At 41.9% G+C, this 21,072-nt stretch overlaps 1 protein-coding gene across 1 annotated transcript; it reads right to left on the bottom strand.

Moving 5' to 3' along the window:
• Positions 1–2,000: 2,000 nt before the first annotated feature.
• Positions 2,001–13,870, bottom strand: hhipl1 (HHIP-like 1). Its single transcript, XM_074692336.1, has 9 exons — positions 13,210–13,870; positions 11,268–11,914; positions 7,311–7,454; positions 6,834–7,162; positions 5,904–6,030; positions 5,133–5,278; positions 4,895–4,976; positions 3,800–3,882; positions 2,001–3,025 (listed from the first exon to the last, which is right to left on the bottom strand). The coding sequence occupies exons 1-9, from the start codon at positions 13,651–13,653 to the stop codon at positions 2,457–2,459; spliced, it is 2,571 nt and encodes an 856-aa protein (XP_074548437.1). The 5' UTR covers positions 13,654–13,870; the 3' UTR covers positions 2,001–2,456.
• Positions 13,871–21,072: the final 7,202 nt, after the last annotated feature.

Here is a 21,072-nt window from a genome sequence, read left to right as displayed (position 1 = left end):
TACCTGAGGGAGTAGCACCATGCTAATGGAGCTAACACTGGATACAAACACCACACTGGAAGGATCTGGCTCTCTGAGGGTAGACAGGACGAAGGAGACCAGACAGATTAGTGAAGAAGACCAGCTCAGCCCTGAGCTGCTGTCTGCTCTACAAAAACTACAACACTGACACCGTTTCAATTCATTACGTCAGCTGGTTCCATGTAAATATATTAGGTTAGTTAGAAGCAATAATTTTAATTTCAACTAAGTTTTCCCTAAAATGACCGCTTTGACTTAACCTAACACATTAACACTGAACCAGCTGACATAATAACTCTGATTGAAGTCAGTGTTTCATTTTCTTTTTGGAGTGTGTACCCTGTGGAGGTGGAGGCTGACAGCAGAATGATGGCTGAGCTGTTGTCTCTGATGGACATGTTCCAGCACATTCTGGAGACTTTTTTACCTTTGTGTTTTCCGTCTGTCCACATTTCATACGTCTACCTTAGTTTCATGCACATTTATTGTGGGTAAACATTCCTGTACTATTTCTTTTTCCAGGTTACACATTATATAACTCTATTTGATACATTGCTATATTTGCTGTTACTCTGCAACTGTCCTCTCTCTGGGACAAATAAAGTAGAGAATCTTATCTGAGCTTAAGTACTTTAAATTTTGTCTTATGTAGAAGTTGAAAATTATACATCGATGTTAATATTTAAGTTTGTGGTATTTAAGCAAAGTGTTTATTCAGGTAGGCTTACTGGCAGCTCACTCAATTGATTTTTGATCTGTTAATGTCCAGAAGTTCAATTCTGATAGAAAGAGAAACATCTTTTTGACCTGTATTTAGGTTTTAGACTTTGACAGCATCTTTTAAGTCCATGGCTTTTTGAAGGCTTCTTCATATTTCATGCATTTAGTATGTAGTAGGTTCTGGAAACCTTTGAATGTAGCTAAAAAGTTTACTCATCTCATTAGGCAGAGGTCACTCATCTAAAACCGAGTACCACCTGCTATAAACAGAGAAGACAAACAGTATCAGCTATGTTCAGTATATGAAGTGTGTGACTGGTCTGTTGCATGAAGAGGAATTTTCCCTGATCAGAAAGAAATCTGGATATTTTTTACTTACAGCAGATTTCACTCTTTTTCATAAACTACATAACACATACAGCATCCCGGCCACATCAGAAGGCCCAGCCAGTCTAGTGGACAGTTTTTAAAACAGCCTATGGATTTCAAGTCGGCTGGCCTCAGGGCAGACATATCAGGCTGATGCAACCACACTGCCACCTGCTGGTATTCCCTAACACTGCAACACACAGAATAATACAGACCTGATCAAAATAAGATCAGCTGAATAATTAAAATTTGCACATTTGGACCTTAACAAGGTTTTAAGTAGAGCTACAATATGCAAAAGGAAGAAGGGGGAATGCTACAAAAACATTTGGAACGTGTAATTAAAAACAAAAACAAAACTGAAATAGGTTGTTTATCACCTGATCAAAAGTTTTAGACCACAGCATATTAAAGCCAAAATCTGCTCAAAATGTTCGTTTCCTGTCAGGCATTCACACTGTCATGCCTTCCTGATGGCTAAAGCTAAGAAGCTTTTTCTTCTTGAACGTGGTTAGATTGTCGAGCTGCATAAGCAAGGCCTCTCGCTGCGTGCCATTGCTGCTTGTAGCTCTACTTAAAACCTCACTAAGATCTAAATTCGCAAAAGGTCAATTTAAGAAATTTTTCAACTGGTCTTAAGATTTTCAGGTCCGTACTGACTGTATGATATTTATCACCTCCAGTCTGTCCACTCACCTCTTACCTCTGGCATCAGCCAGGCATTTGGTCCCAGAGGGTAGGTGTTGTTAGCTATAGGCTCATAAGATATTAGGTGTTTGTTTGTGTTTATGTTTTTTTAATATGTATAAATTGAGTGGACAACTGTGACTACTACAAGACCATAAATCTTTAATTTTAATGATCTGCCAAAGACATTATGTTACGATCGTACATTCATTCAGAAAGTATCTTACATTCGTGTGTCAAAATTTTACATAAAATATATTTCTGTAACAAATCACATCATGCAAAACACAAACATTCACTTTCACATTCAAGAGAAGCATAAAAATATTGTTTTTATAAAAACATTTCCCTCTGAGATGAACCAATTAATGTATAAATTAATATGTGTAACATGACTGCAGAATGAGACCTGATACTATCTGATTAATAACATGATCAGAGTATGTTCACCCGTGTGTTCAGTTTGTAAAAGTCATTATTATTTCATCAGAGGTTAAACACAGATCACAGTCTGATCATTTTACAGGGAGAGCTCTTGATTTTATCTCAAACTCTCTGTCATGGGGTCTGATTGTGAGCCACCTGCACAGAGAGTGGATATCAAACCTTCTGTTTTGAACAGTGTTCGATTAATGTTCATCATTTCTAACTCTGAATTTTCAGACCTGTATAATGTAGTCTGAGTTTCCACAGATCACCCCAGCATCTTCATAGTGGGCGCAGTTATGTGTTCCAACGCCAGCGTGTTTGCAGTCGAGTAAGGTGTTCTCACTCCCATCACACTGAACGTCGTCCAGAAGGATCCGCAGGTCCCGCCCCTCTCCAAACTCTGAGTTTTTAGCTGCTTTCAGAGCAAACCTAAAGCCCAGCTGTCTGCAGACCACTGCTGCGTTGTTGGTGGTCCATAGGTCATCACAGACAGTCCCCCACTCACCGCCCACAAACACTTCCACCCTTCCCCGGTCGCTCCGCCCCTCTTCATCCCCAACCAGCCTCACTGCCCCGTCCTGGACCTCAGGACGACTCCCTGCTCTGGACTTTCCCTTCCTGCGGCGTCCCTTCCGCCTTGAGTGTCTGGGGGGTTTGGAGGTGCTCGTGGTCGGGGAAACTGTTGTCCGATCTGGTCCCAGTTCCCCCAGACGGTCTATAAGCTCCTGGATCCAATCATAGGACTCTGTAGGCGGAGCCTGTGTCTGGTGCCTGCTGGGAGGCTCCTCCCCAATCAGTGCTGATGGTTGATAAAAGCCATTAATCAGGTATAGTAATCAATAAACAGACCATTGTTTTTTACAGAAAATAGTTTAAAAAAAACATCATGAAGAAGACTGAACAGCTGCACGATTTGACCAAAACGGTGAGTGATTTGGATGGAGTGTTTGATCACATGACCAGGTCTCTACGATCACCCAGTCTTCAGTTTTAACCAACAGTTTAGTACATACCAGTGGCAAATGCTCTAAGACTGCATGCAATAACAATATAAAGATGAGTGATTATGACAGCCAGCAACGCGCTGAAATTGTCAAAATAAAGCGTGAATGCAGACTGATATCAGATTTTTTAGGTGGGAGTCCGTTTATTTGTGTTTAGGTCAAGTAAAATATGGCCCCGTCTGAGTGCAGAGGAAACCGGCAGAGGAGCAGGGAGGGGGTGTTTGGTGTGAGCGCTCTGGGCTTCTGCTGCACAAAAACACTGCTGTGGGGGTCATTTCTGCCCTAAACCTTGTGATAGGACCCAACTTGTTCCATCCCGAAGTATCACTTTAAAGTCACAGTATATGTATGGTTACTTGGTAATCAGTTACCAGTAAACGCCATGTGATCAAGCTCCCAGCCTAGGGTGTTCATTTCTTTTTAGACAGCAAACTAGGCAGAGCTGTATTTGGGGAGAGAATCCGCACAGAGGTGAGGACCAGACTAAATCAAAGAAGATAACCACAGTGCTGCTAAATGTGTGACAACTGGCCGCAAACCAGTGTGTTTGTGTGTGTAAGAACACTCACTCTCCTGTGGGACAAACTTGATGAGGTTGCTCTTCACTCGGACTGGCAGAGGGTCATAGTGACAGTGTCGTGGTGGAGCTCGTCTAAGACATAAAAAAGAATTAAATTAATATATTAAAAGTACTAAGTGTACACTGGAGTCTGAATTATAAACAGGTTTTGATGAAAAGTGGATTCTGATTATAAACCAGTCATAATGAAAACTGGTGTCTGATTATAAACCAGTCATAATGAAAACTGGAATCGGATTATGAACCAGTAACTAATGAAACTTGAGTCTGATCATGAACCAGTTTTTAACAGCCACTGGAGTCCAAGTATAAACCAAATTTTCAAAAAAGAAACCTGTGTCTGATAATAAACTAGTTACTTAAGTATACTTGTGTTTAATTATTTCCAAGTTAAAAATCTAAACTGGTGTCTGATTACTGACCAGTGATGAACGTAAACTGGAGTCTGATTATAAACCAGTAAGTACAGTAAACTCGTGTTTGATTATTAACCAATTATGAAAACAAGCTGGTGTAAGAAAATCAACCTGTGAGCATTATAAACTGGAGTTTAAGGACAAACCAGTCATCAACAGCAACTGGAGTCTGAGTATAAACCAGTTACTAATAAAAACTTGAGCTTGATAAGTAACCAGTAATTTATTTAAATTGGTGTCAAAGCATAAACCAGTTATGAATATACACTGGAGTTAATTATAGACAGGTTGGTTTTGTAACTAATGTCTTATAACAAACCAGTTACGAATGTAAACTGGAGTCTGATTTTTCACCAGTTTCTGACGTCAACCTGAGTACGGTTTTATGAATGTAAACTGGGGTTTAATTACAAACACAGAAACTTAACAGAAAATTCATTCTAAAATAAACCAGTTACTCATGTACACCTGTGTTTGATTATTACCCAGTAAAATGTCTAAACCGGAGTCTGATTATAAACCAGTTAGTTATGTAAGTGGAATGTGAACAGAGAGAGCAGACACCATGCTTTTTCAATATCATGTGATTTCATGCGCTGACTGTTGTACAGCTGATAGAGGTCACACAGGTAATTGATTAGATTTATATTCGTTTTTGGATTGATCACCTTGATGGGTCGACAACTTTATAAACGACTCCTGAGGGAGACGTGGCACTCGGGATTCCAGTGGACATGAAGTACAGCTCACCTGGTGGACAGGATGACATCACAAGGTGATATCACAGAGTAGATAAGTGTGTGTAGAGACTTAGAGAGTGTGTGTACATGTTTGTGTCTGTGTGAATGTGTTTGTGTTTGTATGTTACTGTTTATGTAAGCGAGTCTTATAGTGTGTGTGTCATACCGGCCTCGTCCTCGGCAAAGGAGATGATGTACTGATGAAAGTTGTTGATGAGTCCAGGAAAGGTGCAGGTGAGACCCTTCCCCATACAGATCTCATTATAGCTCCACACACCTGAGCTCCTCTCCTCCTGCAGACTCATCAGACGACTGCACCACACACACACAAAAACAAAACAAAACAAAACAAAACAAAACAAAACGCAAAGTCAACATGTCAGCAAAAAATGTTTTTAGTTCGATGAAAAGTATCTGCTCAAGTTTTTCCTATGTCAGCAACATGTTTCACTGCATTCAAAACAGACATGACTCTGTAGTGAAGATCACTACAGAAAACAGAATAAACACAGCTCATGGTAGTGCTGTACCATGCAAAGAGGAAGCCATTTGTTTGTTAAACAGATCTAGAACCAGTGGAGATTTCTCTGGACCTGATCCTGTCGAAGATGGACGAAGAGGAAGTTGGAAACTGTCTCGTTGTCTGATGAAATCTGACATTCTTTTTGGAAATCCTGGGCACAGTATCCTCAGCTCCAAAACGGAGAGGGAGCACACAGCCTGTCCCCCAGCTAACAGATCAAAGCCAGCATCCCTTATGGTCTGGGGACCAGAAGAGTCTATGGTCCATCCACCAGATGAGCTTATTTATAATAACTAATTACAATCCATTAAAATTTTACACAGTGGTTTTACACAGTCACTCAACTCATATGGGATTGGGGCTGTAAGATAGACAAACCATGTTATAGATGTCTTCTTCTGGATATAGACTCACCCACTCATGAAGTCTCCAAAAATGTACCTCCCATTGAGGTTGGGGTACTCACAGCCCCGGTACACATAGCCTCCGGTCACTGATTTCCCCATCTTATGAGGATAGGCATAGATAGGCAGGACATCGTCTAGAGGTACAGCAGAGAGAGAGATATGTTAGAAACTGTTCACGTTTACATCACAAGTTAAAACAGACTGAACAGTCAATGACAGACTGCAGTTATTTAAAGATACGACCTGTGTATGATTTTTTATTACATGGCTCGTGGTATATAATGTGATCTAAGATACTGTCATTAAAGAAAGATGCACAAGGGTTATTCCTCTGTGTGGTTCTACATGTATAAACTGATAACATTACATTTTAAAATTAAGTAGGTAACTAAGCCACAGGTCACTTTACTCTTGGTTCTCCCTGAAACCAATGATAGGTTATCACATTGTAGCTGGTTAACCTACAAATTTGTTCCAGATAACTGTATTTGTGGCCTCTCTGTATTCTGGCCATGTAGTGCGTCACTGGTACGGAACTACGCCAACAATTCAACATGATGAATGGGGATACACCAGAAAACAACTACTACTATTTCAGCAGAAGAGTACAATCAACAAGTCTGGAATAGAATAGAATAGAATAGAATAGAATAGAATAGAATAGAATAGAATACATTAAAACTGGTTAAATGGCCCCAACAAAATATGACAAGAGATAGAACAGAATCTGATAAGATGGAGCAGACTTTTTCCAGGTAGAGGAAGCAGCTGAAACATCATGGAGTGATGTGTTGATTTTGAGACCATAGCTAAAGGGTTAGCTTTGGGTTAAAGTGAACTGTTTTTCAGCTGTTCCAGTGAGTGTAAATAAATGTTTCTGTAGTTGAAGGACAAACATCCTGTGTAGTTCTGACTACGTGACACCCCCCACACCCACCCAGCGAGCTGTTGGTGCACAGCTTCTTGTCGTAGCAGGAGAATCCCTCTTTGGCTCTCCAGCCGTAGTTTCGTCCTTTCTCAATGATGTCGATCTCTTCAAATTTGTTTTGACCCACATCCCCGCAGAAGATCCGACCTTTGCCTTCTTTTGTCTGCGGGTCGCCCCGATCCACGGAACATCTCCACATGTTGCGGACGCCGTACGCATAAACCTCAGGACGAGCGTGGCGCTCATGTATGAAAGGATTATCAGGAGGAATTCTGTACAATGGACCTTTTTCATTGTCGTCCACATCGATGCGCAGAACTTTACCCAACAGTGCCGACCTGAGGGAGAGGAGACAGAAAACATGGACACATGTAAACCACTCCAAATACCTTTATTTAAATCACAGGCACAGCAGGAGATGTTTAATTCTGATCTAAACTGGAGCTCCTCCTTTCTTACTCATACTCTAACCTTAGAGGACCTTACTTGTTCTGGGCGTTCCCATATTTCCCAAACGGGTCTCCAGCCATCCCACCATCTCCGGTGAAAATGTACAAATAACCGTCATCTGCAAAGAGAAGTTGTCCTCCATTATGGTTGGAGGCTGGCTCATCGATCTCCAGAATGACCCTGGACAGAATCAAACAGAACATAGACTGAATATAAACAGGCTGTTGACTAGATGCGAGGGCCTGAGACCAGGGGCCTTTAACTATGAAGCAAGTGCAACATACCCTGTGTGTATTTTAGTCTTCTGTATTTACTAACCCTGACCCTGAAATGGATTAAAAAGAACTAGAAACCCCAACAGGACACAGAGCAGAGCCTGCTGTTGGCTCAGCTCCTGGAGGAGAATAAAAGAGTATTAAGAGGGAAACTGGGTCCTGGGGTCACAGCACAAGGGAAGAGGCAGACTCCGGAGCTCATTGTCAACAAATCAATGTGTTGTTCCCTCTCCTTGCACACACATTGCGTATGAGTGTGAGAAGAGTTGGTACGTGCTGCAAACCCAAGTGAGAGCGGAAATTACAGCACACAGGTGAAGTTGCTCTCGAAAAGTGTTGTAGGCCAACATTTAGACTCTGGCTGCTGACATCGGTTACTCTGAAATGACTGTTGTAGAATGTCATGTATTCATTAACTACACAGTCTAGGGGGTGGATCAGCAGCGAAACAGCTGTCATAGGTGGCAGACTCAGGGCCTGATCTCCTAAAGGTCTGCGTGTATAAAAACACATGCAAACTTGATAATGTTTGCACAGCTGATATACTAATGGGTGCAGCAGGGATTGTGTCAGTCAAATGATCAAAATAGCACACACAAACCATTTAGCATTTTTGCAGAACATAAGCAGATCCTCAGATCATACAAAGTTCTGGGAGGGGGAGATACAAATGTGATCATTTAGCACAAAGTTATTTATCAAGCCTGAAACTGTTAGCAGTCGCTGTTTTTGCATCTATATTTAGCAGGTGCAAACTGGCACAGTGTTACGCACAAATGGCTGAGGTCATTGAAGGAGGCAGTGATGCAATGACAGACCAGTGAGAGAGAATCTTCTGTGCACATATCAAGGTATTTAAAAAATCAGAAATAAAAACGGTAGAGACATATCGTATTTCCAACAATGACAATTATGAGCTTTGATTTTTTTAAACTGCTTTGTGCTTTCGCTGCCTGTGCTGATCTCCACTTGTGTGTAAGGAACAATCATCTCCTGCGCTCTCTGGAGAGCTGAGATGAACCTCCCTCTTTATCCACCAGCAGTTCAGTTGAAGGACCACTGCCACTGAATGACCTCCGGACGGCTTCTAGGGCATTGACGGTCATTGTCAGCCCAGACGCAGCATCAACCAGCTTTGTGCGCTCAATGATGGCCCAGGTGTGATGGGAGAGGGCGCCACATTGGACACAGCTCTCACCTCCTGTGCAGCAGCCTATGACCCATGCGTCTGATTTCTCCTCCTCCATGGCTTCAAACTTCATTTTTCCTTAAGGGCCACTCTGCAATCTAAACTGCGAGGTGACAGCAGGTAGCGAGCACTAAACCCTCATTAAAACAGGGTGGGCCACAACTGTTTTCAATTGCGCAAGCAGTCTTAGCTAATGCAAATTTTTAGTTTGTACACTTAATTTGGCGCTCATTATTTGGGATCTTAGTAGATCAGGCCCTCTGTGTTTAGCGTGTTGGGGAAGTCTAACCCTAGTATCAGCGTTCACTCTTAGGCTTCTTAAAGTCCTCCTCCCTCCTCCTAACAGTTTTTTCACCATAGAAGCTCTCGGAAGGCCTCAGACACTTTGTGAATAATTTTTATCTTGGCAAGGGAAAATTCTTAGAAATATCTAAAAATTCAAGGAACTCTAAGATTTTTCTAAGAATGATGTCACTAAGAGTGACATTTAGCCTTAAGATGCTTTGTAAACATGGGTCCTAGAGTATATCTAAGAATCAGTGCAATGTGACTTTAATAACTCAGTTTGGATGTAACCTGCCAGCCGCAGCTGCAATGGTATCAGACACAGAGATCAAAGAGAGAATAAAAATAAAAACAACGATTCACAGAAATAAAAACAATTAACTTTTATAACTTTTGTAACACCTCAAGCATGTTCTGGTCTCATGCCGATTTGATGATGTAAGAAGAAAAGCACCTCCGAAGTACTGAAAAGCTGAGTTAACCCTTGAGTTAAACCAGCGTTACTATCTCTGTGGCTGCATGCAGTCAGGCTGTCACTCTTCTTGTACAATACCATTGGAATTTAATGCCTCACTATTTCTAAGTATGTGATAAATTCAAGTTTGTTTGTTAATGTTTAATATAGTGGTGGGACTTGATTAAAAAAAATAATCGAATTAATTTTGCCATTTGTAATTAATTAATCGTAATTAATCGCATTTTAATCACATCAGTAATCAACATCAGAAGCAACACTTTTCAATTCAAACAGATTTTGGTAGAAGACTAAATCATTAAATATTCTCATACACAAGTTTAAACAACAAAATCCTGTTTGTTTTGTTCCGATGATGTTTTTTTATGGACACTTCTTTCAAGTACATTCATCAGCCATTATGTGGTAAATAGTGCTGTCAGGAGGTTGAAAAATAATCTAATTATTTACAGGATTTGTAATTAATTGATCTAATTAATCACATTTTAATCTTATATCTACTTAAGGTCCCTACATATAGAATTTGAATTCTAGGGCATTACAAAATTATAGTGCGTGACTAATGGAATGAATACATGAAAAAGAGAAGATTTGTAAATCCTTTTTTTTTTTCAACAGGACAATATTAATTAAAAAGTACGCGTTCCCTGCCATTGACATTCAATTACTGTTAACTGCGTCTATAGAAGTAAAATATAGGGAGGGAGGCTAAGTCTGTGGAGCTTGTCAATCCTGCTCGTAAACTACTGTGGGTGACAGCGGTGTGCTCTTTGGATGAGAGCTCAGCATGGATATGAGGAGAAATGTGAGATGACAGAGACACAGAGAGACGCTGCAAGTCAGAAAAGTTCAGGCAGCTCTCGCTCCAACTGAGGATGTGTCACAGTAGTTCAGAGAGAAAGAGTGGCACCATCGTGAGAAAAGACGACGGAGATCACAGAGAGAATCAAAGGATGGAGTGCCCGAGATGAACACGATCAAAGTTTGATATTTCTATTTTTTGGACCAAAAACAGGAAGAGAGACATAAAAGAAGAGAGTCCACTTTTCTGAGGTAACTTTAGTGTTTATATAGTCAGAGGAAAAATTATTACTTGGGTCTTAAAAGATCATTAAAGATGCTCTGAAAATGGCTGGCAGCCAATGACTTAATCTTGCGTTGATTTTTCTAACGCGTTAATGTGCGTTAGTAATTAATTAATCTAATTAACGCGTTAAAGTCACAGCCCTAGTTTAATATTTATTAAATATAGTATTTATATATTTAATAATATTTAGTATAATATTTGATTTAATTATGTAAGTGCAAACATAAGGGCAGCAGGACCTGCTCTCCATCATGTCTGAAGTTATATGTTTTAGATCTTTACTGGAGATCTAGTCAGGTGACTTGTTTCTACATGTGTGAACATTTGAGGCCACAGGAGGAGGAGAGTGATGTAGATGGAGAGCGTTGTCAAGGACAAAGGAAGTTACTGATTTTAATAAAGATCTGGCTTTTTACGGTGAAAAGTGTAGAGGAAGTGTGGCGCTTCTTTATATGTCATACCTGGGATCTGATTGGTTGGCCAGCATGCTAAAAATCCCCACTATGAGGTTTTTGTGCCTTTCTCTTGGGGGTGGGGTCCCTTTGGGGGGTCCACAGTGAACTAATGGAAACAGGTTCTCTGATAGCAGTAGGTTTTAACCTTCGACCCCTTCCAGCAGCCATGGTGCCGTTTCCTGCCTTTCAGTTTAAACCTGGTTCTGGTTTTTGGATGTTCTACGTACCGCTCAGAGGTGTGATCCACCAGGTTCATGTCACTGGTAGACACGTGGAACTCGCTGATGCGGATCCGCTCGTCAAAGCCGACCTCCACAGAGTAGTACACGTAGAGTTTCCCGTTGTACCTGTAGTTTGGGTGGAAGGTGAGTCCAAGAAACCCTCTCTCATCCCCCTCCCAGGATGACGTCAGCACCACCTTTGTAATGTTCAGGAAGGGCTTCTCCAGTCTGGATCGGTCCGGCAGGTATGTCCACACCAGGCCCACCTGCTCAGCGACAAAGAAGCGGTGAGTGCCATCATTGGCGTGTACCATGGCCAGGGGGTTTCTCAGCCCATTGGCTACTTCCTCCAGGCAAAGCTGCAGACAGCCGTCAGAGTCCGACTGGACCCGGCCCAGGTTCTGGGTCAGTTTGTGGTTGCTGAGGAGGTGAGGGTAGCAGTAGTCTGGGTCATCCAGCTGCAGGTAACCACAGAGACGAGACTCGTCGTCTTTGATACGTGAGATGATGGGGTCATCGGACAGCAGGGGCAGCGTGGAGCTGCACTTCCCCCAGAACATGGAGCAGTAATCCGGACAGAGTCCAGGGATGGTTCTGATCGGGGTGCTTGGGTCCTCAGCATCAAACAGGTGAGCCGCAAACGGAGAACACTCCTGCATAGAGAAGAGGAGGAGAGATGAGATAGAGGAAAAGAAGAGGAGATAAGATGAGGAGGAAGAGGTGAGGAGACAGGAGAAAAGAAGAGGAGACAGGGGTAAAGGAGAGACGAAAATGAGAGGGGAGGAGAGAAGACAGGAGAAAAGGAGAGAAGGAAGAGGAGAGGAGACAGGGGTAAAGGAGAGACAAAAATGGGGAGGGGAGGAGAGAAGACAGGAGAAAAGGAGAGAAGGAAGAGGACAGGAGGAAGAGGAGAGGAGATAGGAGGAAATTATAGCAGGAAGAGGAGAAGGGAGAGAAAAAAGAGGGGGAGTGGGATGAAGAAGGGCGAGATGGGGAAAGAGATAAGGTGAAGAGGCAGAGGAAGAGGAGGCAAGAAGAGGAAACAAAAGAGGAAGGAGGAGAATTAGGAGAAGGAAGAAGATGAAGACGTGGGGGAAGAGGAGGTGTAAGGAGGTAGGTAGGAGGAGGTAGAAAGGAGGTCAGGGATGGAAAAGTTGATATTAAACCACAGAGCGTCTTTGTTTTGAACCATAAAGTGGTTAAACAGAGCAGCTCCTGCTCTGAGCTGAGGTAACCAAATACACATTCGTTGCTCTGATACCTTTCCATCACACTCATCTCTGACTCTAACCTCAGGATGCTGTTTCTCCTCTCCTGCAGACCGTTTTGTTTGAAATGGTCAGAGCACATGGCGGTATGTGTTTGTTCTTTCAGGTGGTGTCTGACGCCCTGCTCCAAAGGATTCTTTACCAAAATAAAGCCTGTGTCAGAGCGTAGGGTTTTAGTTCAGAAACGATCAGGGAACAAAGCTTTCCCTCCAATCATGAGGTTAGAAAGTGTGTTCATCCAATCAGAAACCATCACAGTCACCTGCAGGGATCCACCCTTCAGTTTGAGTTCATGGTGTTTTTTAATTAGTTTTTTTTTTTTTTACTTCAGGGCCACCATATTCTTCACATCTGCTTTTATACAGTAGTAATAATAATAATAACAAAATTGCTAATAGAGAAAAACTGAACAACAGAGAGAGAGAGCGAGAGAGAGAGAGAGAGAGAGAGAGAGAGAGAGAGAGGAGATCACACTGTTTGTGTGAAAACATCAGTTTTATGTTAAATTGTTTACCAGCTAAGAACACAGCTCCTCCTCTGAGTGTGTGTGTGTGTGTGTGTGTGTGTGTGTGTGTGTGTGTGTGTGTGCGTGCGTGCGTGCGTGCGCGCGAGCGTGTGTGTGTGCGTGTGAGTGGTCTGTCTCCCTGGCTCCGGTCATCGACCCTTGTCCCCGTGCTTACCTGACAGATCAGGTCCTGGACGAAGCTGGCGCAGGTGGCGTACCCGTGGTAGTCGAACTGGTCCATGACGGAATAGTATCTGCTCATCAGCTGCTGGTCTCTGTCGTAGTCACAGCAACCGAACTCCCGGTACATGACGCAGAATTGCAGCTCCCTGAGCGGCCTGAACGGAGGCTTAAAGTCCAGACACTGAGGGTGACATTGCACCGGGCCCGAACACCAAACTAGGACGCTCAGCACCCACAACAGACCCGGGACAGAACCAGAACCCCGCTCCATGATGGCGCTGATCCTGGCGTAAAGAGCGGAGCGGTAACAGCTTCCTGTCTGCACTTTGACTCTGATCATCAATGTGTTCTCTGACGTGTGATCCGCTCTGCCCCCTGGACCATGCACCGAGTCCTGCCTGCGCCGAGTCCTGCATGCATCGAATCCTGCATGCATAGAGTCCTTCGTGCATCGAGTCGTGAATCAAATCCTCGGAAGAGCGTCTGCCTGCAGACTGAGTGCTGTGGGTCGGGACCATCTGTCTTGGATCAGCTGCTGACCCGGTTTATGTGCGGTGAGAGGGAGGACCAGCTGAAGGGGCAGGCTGTGTGTGAGTGAGTGAGTGGTTTCCATAAACTCAGTTAGTGTCTCAGTCTGAGGGGTTCCTATTAGCGCGGTGCATTGTGGGTAGATGAGCTATTTCTGTTATTGTAGTTTTTTGTTGAAATGTCATTTTTAGTTGAACGTCAAATAAGTGTATTTACACCTGTTAGCCAGCAGGTGGCACCCTGTCAAAGGCTGACGTATTGGCTACAGTCTGACGACAGCAGGTAGATAGACAACCACTTGTAAACCTAACCACCCATAATCCTAATTATAGTTAAAACTAACTTCTAAGCACATGATTTTTTTAAATTATTATGATTATTATGTTTTGTTTGTTGTTATGTGTTGAATCCTGTCATTGATTGCAGGTCTCACAGAGCTGGGCACAGGGGGGTGATGACCAGACAGATTATTCATTTGGAACTGTCTGCTCTCCGAACATGATGCCAGGATACCAACACCTTTAAAGATTAACCCCAGTTCATCATCCAGTTGTAATCTGTCTTCAAGCCCAGGACTCTCAGCTTTTCCTCCGTACAGGTCAAATCTGACCTGAGAGCAGCAAGAAAGTGTTCAGAGGTGGAAACCTCCCCAGGATATCTGACCTCTTCTCTTCCAGAGATTCTCTTACCTGTCCTCGCAGAGTTGTTTTAATGAAGAGGAATAATCTGGTACAACACTTCAAAGATCTTTTATCATGAGAGCACTCACTCTGTGCAGATCTGAGGAGAGTGTGAATCAGAATCAGTTTTATTTCCGAATGCTTTTTAAATACAAGGAGTTTGTCTTGGTCTGTTGGTGCTAACAGTTAAAAGAAAATAACAGTACTCAAATTAAAGGTAGAGTCTGCAGGATTTTCCTAAAAATAAAAAGCCAACTCTTACAGGATTAATCCTGCTCAATTGTCTCCTCTGGGCCTCTATACATGTTTGTCAGTATCTGTGTCTGCCTCAACCCCCTCCTCTGCCTGGATGTTGATGTTTTGGTTGTATCTGAGTGCCCAGTGTGCAAGTGACTTTGGGTGTTGATTAGAGAGTGGAAGAAACTAATCAAAGCAGTGATAGTGGAAGCAGCATGAAGGAAGAAAAATCACAACCAAAGTGAAGTGAAATGTCAAACAGATAAAGCTTTTTCCCAAACAAGAGTGAGGCTTGGCTCAACTTTCACTCTCTTTCAGGAACTTAGAGAGCAGCACAGGATAAATAACGGCGCGAGTTAGCTTTCTGCTAACCAGGTATGAGTCAAATACCGGTAATTAGCTTGTACTGTGATACCACAGGTGGTTGCTGGGCTATGGAGTGTGTTCATGTATTCACGGTTGGAGGTTGTGGGTGTGTGCTACTGCTGGCACTGATCCAAAGAGGAGGAGGAGCTCAGTTTGAATATTGTGTTTACTGACAAGTGACAAAAATTCCTGCAGACCCTACCTTTAAGAGTAAAAAAACAAGAGTTTTTGCATGCAACAGTGAAAAATTAAACACATCAAAATGTATACTCTATAAGTAGATGAGATAAACATGTACAGAATAACTGTTTGTGTGTGCGTGAAGGTAAATTTTCTAACTCTAAAGAGTGAAAAAAATCTGTTGGATTGTTTCCAACAAGTTCATGAAGAACTAGCAAACCAGCTAAAAACATCACAGGTAAATATGGAACATGGACAGGTGAGGTCATGGACAGATGCCAACATGGACAGGTGATAGCATAGACAGGTAAGGTCATGGACTGGTGAGGCCTTGGACAGGTTCATGGTGTGGGCCAAGGGGCAACATCTGGTATAGATTTGAATGAAGCCTATGGGGAAGTGTTAAACGTTGCAGTTCATGGAGTGTCTGCTTGAGGCTGGCTGCAGAAAGACCAGAAACCACACACACACCAAGCCAGAAAAACAGACTTTAACAGCATTAAAAACATATTTACAGCCTGGTACAAAAACCAGTTTGGGTCTAAATCCCTAATTTCTCCATCAGCACACATTGTACAGGGGGTGATTTTTATTTTTTTTTTAACTCAGCAGTTAAAAAGATATTAGGATCATGTTTGTTCAATCAGAGACACAGGACACATGACTGACAGGTGCTCTACAGCTGTTAATGTGGAGGCCCTAGACTGTATAAAATATGGATGTAGTCTCTGCTACCTCACTTGTCTGTTCCTGATACAGAGTAATAAAACCATTCGTTGGCGGGGGCCCTACTGGGTATGATGCTGGCTTTGAGCTTCTTTTCTGACAGGAGGCCCGTCAGTCATGTGAGCTGAGCTTCGTATTGGACAATCAGACAATTTTTATATCTTCCTAACTGCTGAGCTGGAAAAACTTTTGCATTAATTTTTACTTAACTAACTTTATCTTTTTGAAACCGGCTGTAACTGGGTTTTTAATGCACTTTAAGCATCTCCACAGACTTCAGTGTTTGCTAAACCAGATGTTCCCCCTTGGTAGAAGCTCAAAGCATGTGTCATTTCCAATATGGCCCCTGCTGACTATCAGTGATTGGTTATCAGTGATTGTCCAGTTTGTTTATGTACTGATTATTGATTGGCAAGGGCGCAGAATGGCGTAGGACACCGATCTAAAACAATGGCTGAAAAGTCCCCATCATTTTTAAGGTTGAAGACCAATAAGAGGCACCCAAAAGGGTAATGATCCTTCCTCACTTTGCCACAGCCTCCCAAATGTGTCTTTGACACCAGCCTCGATGTTGGGCAAGAAAAGAAAGGTGGAAGGCTGTCTTACCCACACAAAGTGTAAGGTAACCGTTAATCAATCAGTCCTAATGGCGATCTATTGGGGATCTATTACTTTCACTTTTCTTCGGTGAGAGAAGAAGCAACGGATCTGTCCTGTTTGTTAGTCAGCAGTGGAGCGGCAGGGGTACAGCAACAGGTGATCTCGAATTAGGACATGGTGGTTAATTTTAAAAATGGGAAAATTAATTTTAAAAAACGACTGAGGCACTCCGAGGTAGAGATTTGAATTTATATATAAATATATGGAGCAGGTAGACAACATGTTTCTGTATACTGGGATCGTCAGTAAAAGTTCTGATCTAGTGATTCTGACTTAAAGGTTCTTCAGCAAATACCTTTTACTTTGAGAGATATTTGTTTGAGTGGCTTTTTTTTTTTTTTTTTTTCACCATAGTCTGGTAGATTGACTTTGTAACCACCAAGTTATCCTCAATGCTCCAAAGCCAGCACTGTGCTAACATGTGAGCAGACAACATGCTTGTCTTGTTGTTAATCTTTGTACAACACCAGGTTCAATGCAGTTATTTGCACTTTAATGTAGTTTAGACATCATTACACAGCTGCTTCTTCTGTCATTATGTCATTACTAGTGATGGGTCCGGCTTCACCGATGCCTCGGCATATGTGTTGAGCTCATAGAGCAAAGCCCTGTGTAGGTGCGTGTATCGCTTTGAGAAAGTCATGTTATCAATACAGCTGATGCTTGGCCTGTCACTGAGGCACCAAACTGTGTTTATACTGAGTTCACCAGTCAACAGGATGCGTCTCCGCCCAAACAGCCACAGATCTTTTGAGGCACAATTCTATCCTTCAAGCCATCATGATACAGAGCTGGAAGGAAAAAGTGAGGTTTTAAGAAAGGACTCAACGCAGGCAGGTTTTAAGTAAGGTTCACATTTTTAACTTGATTCTGTAAATAAGGTATTTGTTTTTATGTCTTTCTTTTATCCTGTTCTTCTTAATTTCTGCTTGAGCTGAAGCTGGAAAACCTGCTAAATAAAATGGAATTAAAAAAAAAAACATTTCAAAAACTTTTTTTTTAACTTAATTAAAAAACAAAACCTGCCTCAAAAACAAGCAACCTGCATTCACAATGATTACTGGCTGTATATTCTAAAGATTTCAAACATATTTAAAATTTGGATTACGGTACAATATCAAATGTAAAGTCTCAATTTTGTGTATTCTTGGTCATTGAACCAGTTCCCCAGTTGAGTCTATTCAGCTGCCTGCAATGATGTTAAAGATCCAGGGGATGACAGTATATTCCCTATAGGGAATTTTAGGGGATCCTACCTGGGACAAATGGTCCAACTCTATCCTTTCTCTAGCCCTGTTGCGTCTTGTTTACAGCCTGGTACTGCCAACATTTACTTGAGAATGTGTCAAAATTAAATCATATTATACTGATAGTTCAGGATGATGCACGTATCGATAACACAGGAATTAAAGCCAAAAATCATTTTTTGGTAAATATTTTGACTGAAGCCCAGTCATATTCCCCCTCATTTTTTTAAAAAAAGGTGACATGTTATTAGAGGTGACATGATTTGCGATTTAAGTTTGCTTTTGTTTTGTTTTGTTTTAAAAACATGTTGAAAAATGTTGAGTGATGATGCCCACAGACTTTATCAGAAGCCAAATTTCCCCCCAATAGCACAACCCATGTGTATACTAATTTAAGATTTGAATAAGATTTATTTAAAATTTATTATACTTACTGCAGTAAGTGAATAAGTACACTATAGTATTAAACTTCTCTCACAAACTGTGAGAGAGTGATTGAGTAAAAATGCTCCCAAGTGGAATGTTTAAATAAAAAAATCTAACAATATGAAAAAGAATATATTAACAAAAACACTCAAAAGATCAATAGTGATGATTATTGAAACATATTTTTTCTTTTAATATATTGTAGCAACTCTGCTGATAGACTTATTTTGAATCAGGGCTCTACACTAACTTTTTCACTAGTAGCATTGGGGCAACCAACTTTCTCAGTTGTTCTCACCAGCACATGATTTGGTCACACTCTTTATTTATCTATTTGTTTGGGTGCAGTAACTCCAGATACGATTTTCCTAAATGCTTTACTGGAAATATGAAGTGACTGCAACAAGCACTACTTGACAAAACAGGTTATTTCTTTTATGTAGCTTTAAAAGAAGACAACAAAAATGCTTCTTAAATAAAAGCGAAGAATAACAGCAGACATGCCTGTGTTAACATACCAAGGTTATTAAAGTTAACAAAAACATTTTTGTCGAAAAAATAAAAGCGAGGCTTTACATAAAAAAATGACTAAAATTCTTCAGTGAGTTTACAAAACTTACTGAAATAACCTAAAATGTAAGAGAAGATGTTTTTAGTTTTTGTCTTTATCAATCTATGTCATTCATAAACTCTTTACTTTCATCGCTCAGGACTGCCGATAGGCTGCCAACACTCCTGAATATGGAGGTAGTCTCCAATTTTTAACTCTTTCTCCCGCTGTTCTCCCAGCTTATTTCTCCTGATTATCCCCCAACTTTAAGTTTTCTCCTGTGAGCTCTAATATTTTTGTAAGTCAAATCAAGTCCTGTAATTGGACATTACATCGAAAACTCAAAAGCCACCCACCCCTCTCTCTCTTAGCTGGAGTTAAACTTGATAAGTTGAGTTAAACTCTTGCAATGGTTATAAAGTTGATTCATCCTGTGGTTAGCCCGGATATGCTCGACATGCTCTAATGTACACTGTTGAGGTAAATTTGTCTTGAGCCCTGGTTCTCCTGATCTCATAGGAGTGGAGAAATTCATGTTGCAGTGAAAAAACGAGTCCACAGCGAGTAAAAATGTGACAGAAGCAAAACCCGGCCTCAAATTCAAATCAACTTATCTTAGGTACCAGAATGTGTAGATTCTGTAATGATAGAACCGCAACACTTTTTTTCCTGTGTTCCTTATGCCTCAAGGTACCTAAAAGTGTGTTGTATATACTCTCACCTTATTTTAAAAAATTATAAAAATCAGAAAATCAGAAAAAATCAATTTTCGTTCCTCTTTTTTTTCTAATGAATCACAGCTTTTCAATTTTATCACGAATGATGTCAACGTGCACCTCACGACAATCAGGCGTGCTGGCGCTGGTCGTGCACCTCCAAAATTTTTAAACGTGTCGCAAGAGCCGCGAGTGGCGCTTCTGGATTTTCAAAATGGACGAAATAGAGGGTAGACTTGCTGAGCTGGTACGCTCATATGAGCATTTATATAATCCATCATTAAGCAGTCAGACCATCAAATGGCACTGAACTCCTCATCTACAGCCCGCATGGGTTTCACGAGCTGGGTGTGTTCCCCATCCAGATGCCTCGCTGCATGCAAGGGGCCGACAGACCACCTTCTTATGCGGCGCTGCTTTTGTCTGCTCAACAACAGTAAACATAATAATTCCTCCTCCTCCATTCGTGACTTTCTTGCCACCATTTTTTTGGTCCCTATGTTTGGTCCACGTGACTTCACTTCTTCGTCGCGTAGCATAAATGCCACTGAGCTCTATTGAGGTTCGCACGCTAACCGCAAAATGAGCCAGGTAAAAGTACAACTAGCCCTTCATGATCACTGCGAGCGCACCTCTCGACAATCATTTTAAACAAAGTGGGGGTGTTAGAGGGCTGTGTTGGGCCAAAACGACTTGAAGTCTAAAAGTCCCTAAAAGTTGTAGCAGTGCTCTCTGTGTCTCATTTTGCTGACTCTAAAGAGACCGCGCTTCATGCAAACAGACGCTCATGTGCGCGCATACGCGACGGCGCTCTCTCCTCAGAACAGGAGAGAGTGCAGGTAGAGGAGACTGACTGAGCCAGTGAATTATCCTGGGCTGAAGCCCCGGATGCCCAGGCCAGGTGACGCCTATGGCTGACACAGAATCAATACAGTTTGGGTAATGTATTCTTGAGGCCTCATCTACCCATCACTTGTCATTACACCATTTACACACACACACACACACACACACACACACACACACACACACACACACACACACACACACGCACACACACACACACGCACACACACACACACACACACACACACACACACACACACACACACACACAAACACACACACACACACACACACACACACACACACACACACACACACACACACACACATAGTGTGGCCTTCAAACAGCCAAAGAGGACAAACTTATTTCTGTGTACAGTTACATGAATCAAGTGTTACGGCCGTGTGGTACTGCTTCTACATGTCTACATATTAGTCAAAAATGATTTCTGTTTTATGTGGACTACAGAAAGCAGTATCTGCTCGGAGCTAACGCTTAAACACACCCATATGCGGACATCGAGCAGTGAAATAAGATTAGTGGGATTAGAGTGTCTGCAGTGACTCGGAGCTCCAACTATCGGACTCCAACACGGTGAAAATAATGACAAGTTACGAGTTTATCTTATAGCATGTTGGCCACAACCTCGGGCTCGTCACCCACCCTAAAAGCAGCAATCTTCGCAACACTCG

This window comes from Halichoeres trimaculatus, unplaced genomic scaffold (genome assembly GCF_033239565.1).
Source record: "Halichoeres trimaculatus isolate MK-OKI-2021-1 unplaced genomic scaffold, fHalTri1.1 fHalTri1_scaffold_17, whole genome shotgun sequence".
NCBI lineage: Eukaryota > Metazoa > Chordata > Actinopteri > Labriformes > Labridae > Halichoeres > Halichoeres trimaculatus.
The sequence above is the reverse complement of the archived record's forward strand: the minus strand, read 5'-3'. Positions and strand labels throughout refer to the sequence as shown.

Coding starts and splice junctions, on each gene's coding strand:
- hhipl1 (XM_074692336.1), bottom strand. CDS start 13,653: ATGCATGCAGGATTCGATGCATGCAGGACTCGGCGCAGGCAGGACTCG. Junction 11,915..13,209: donor TCCAGGACCTGATCTGTCAG/GTAAGCACGGGG, acceptor TTCTCTATGCAG/GAGTGTTCTCCGTTTGCGGC. Junction 7,455..11,267: donor GTGGATCACACCTCTGAGCG/GTACGTAGAACA, acceptor GATTCTGTCCAG/GGTCATTCTGGAGATCGATG.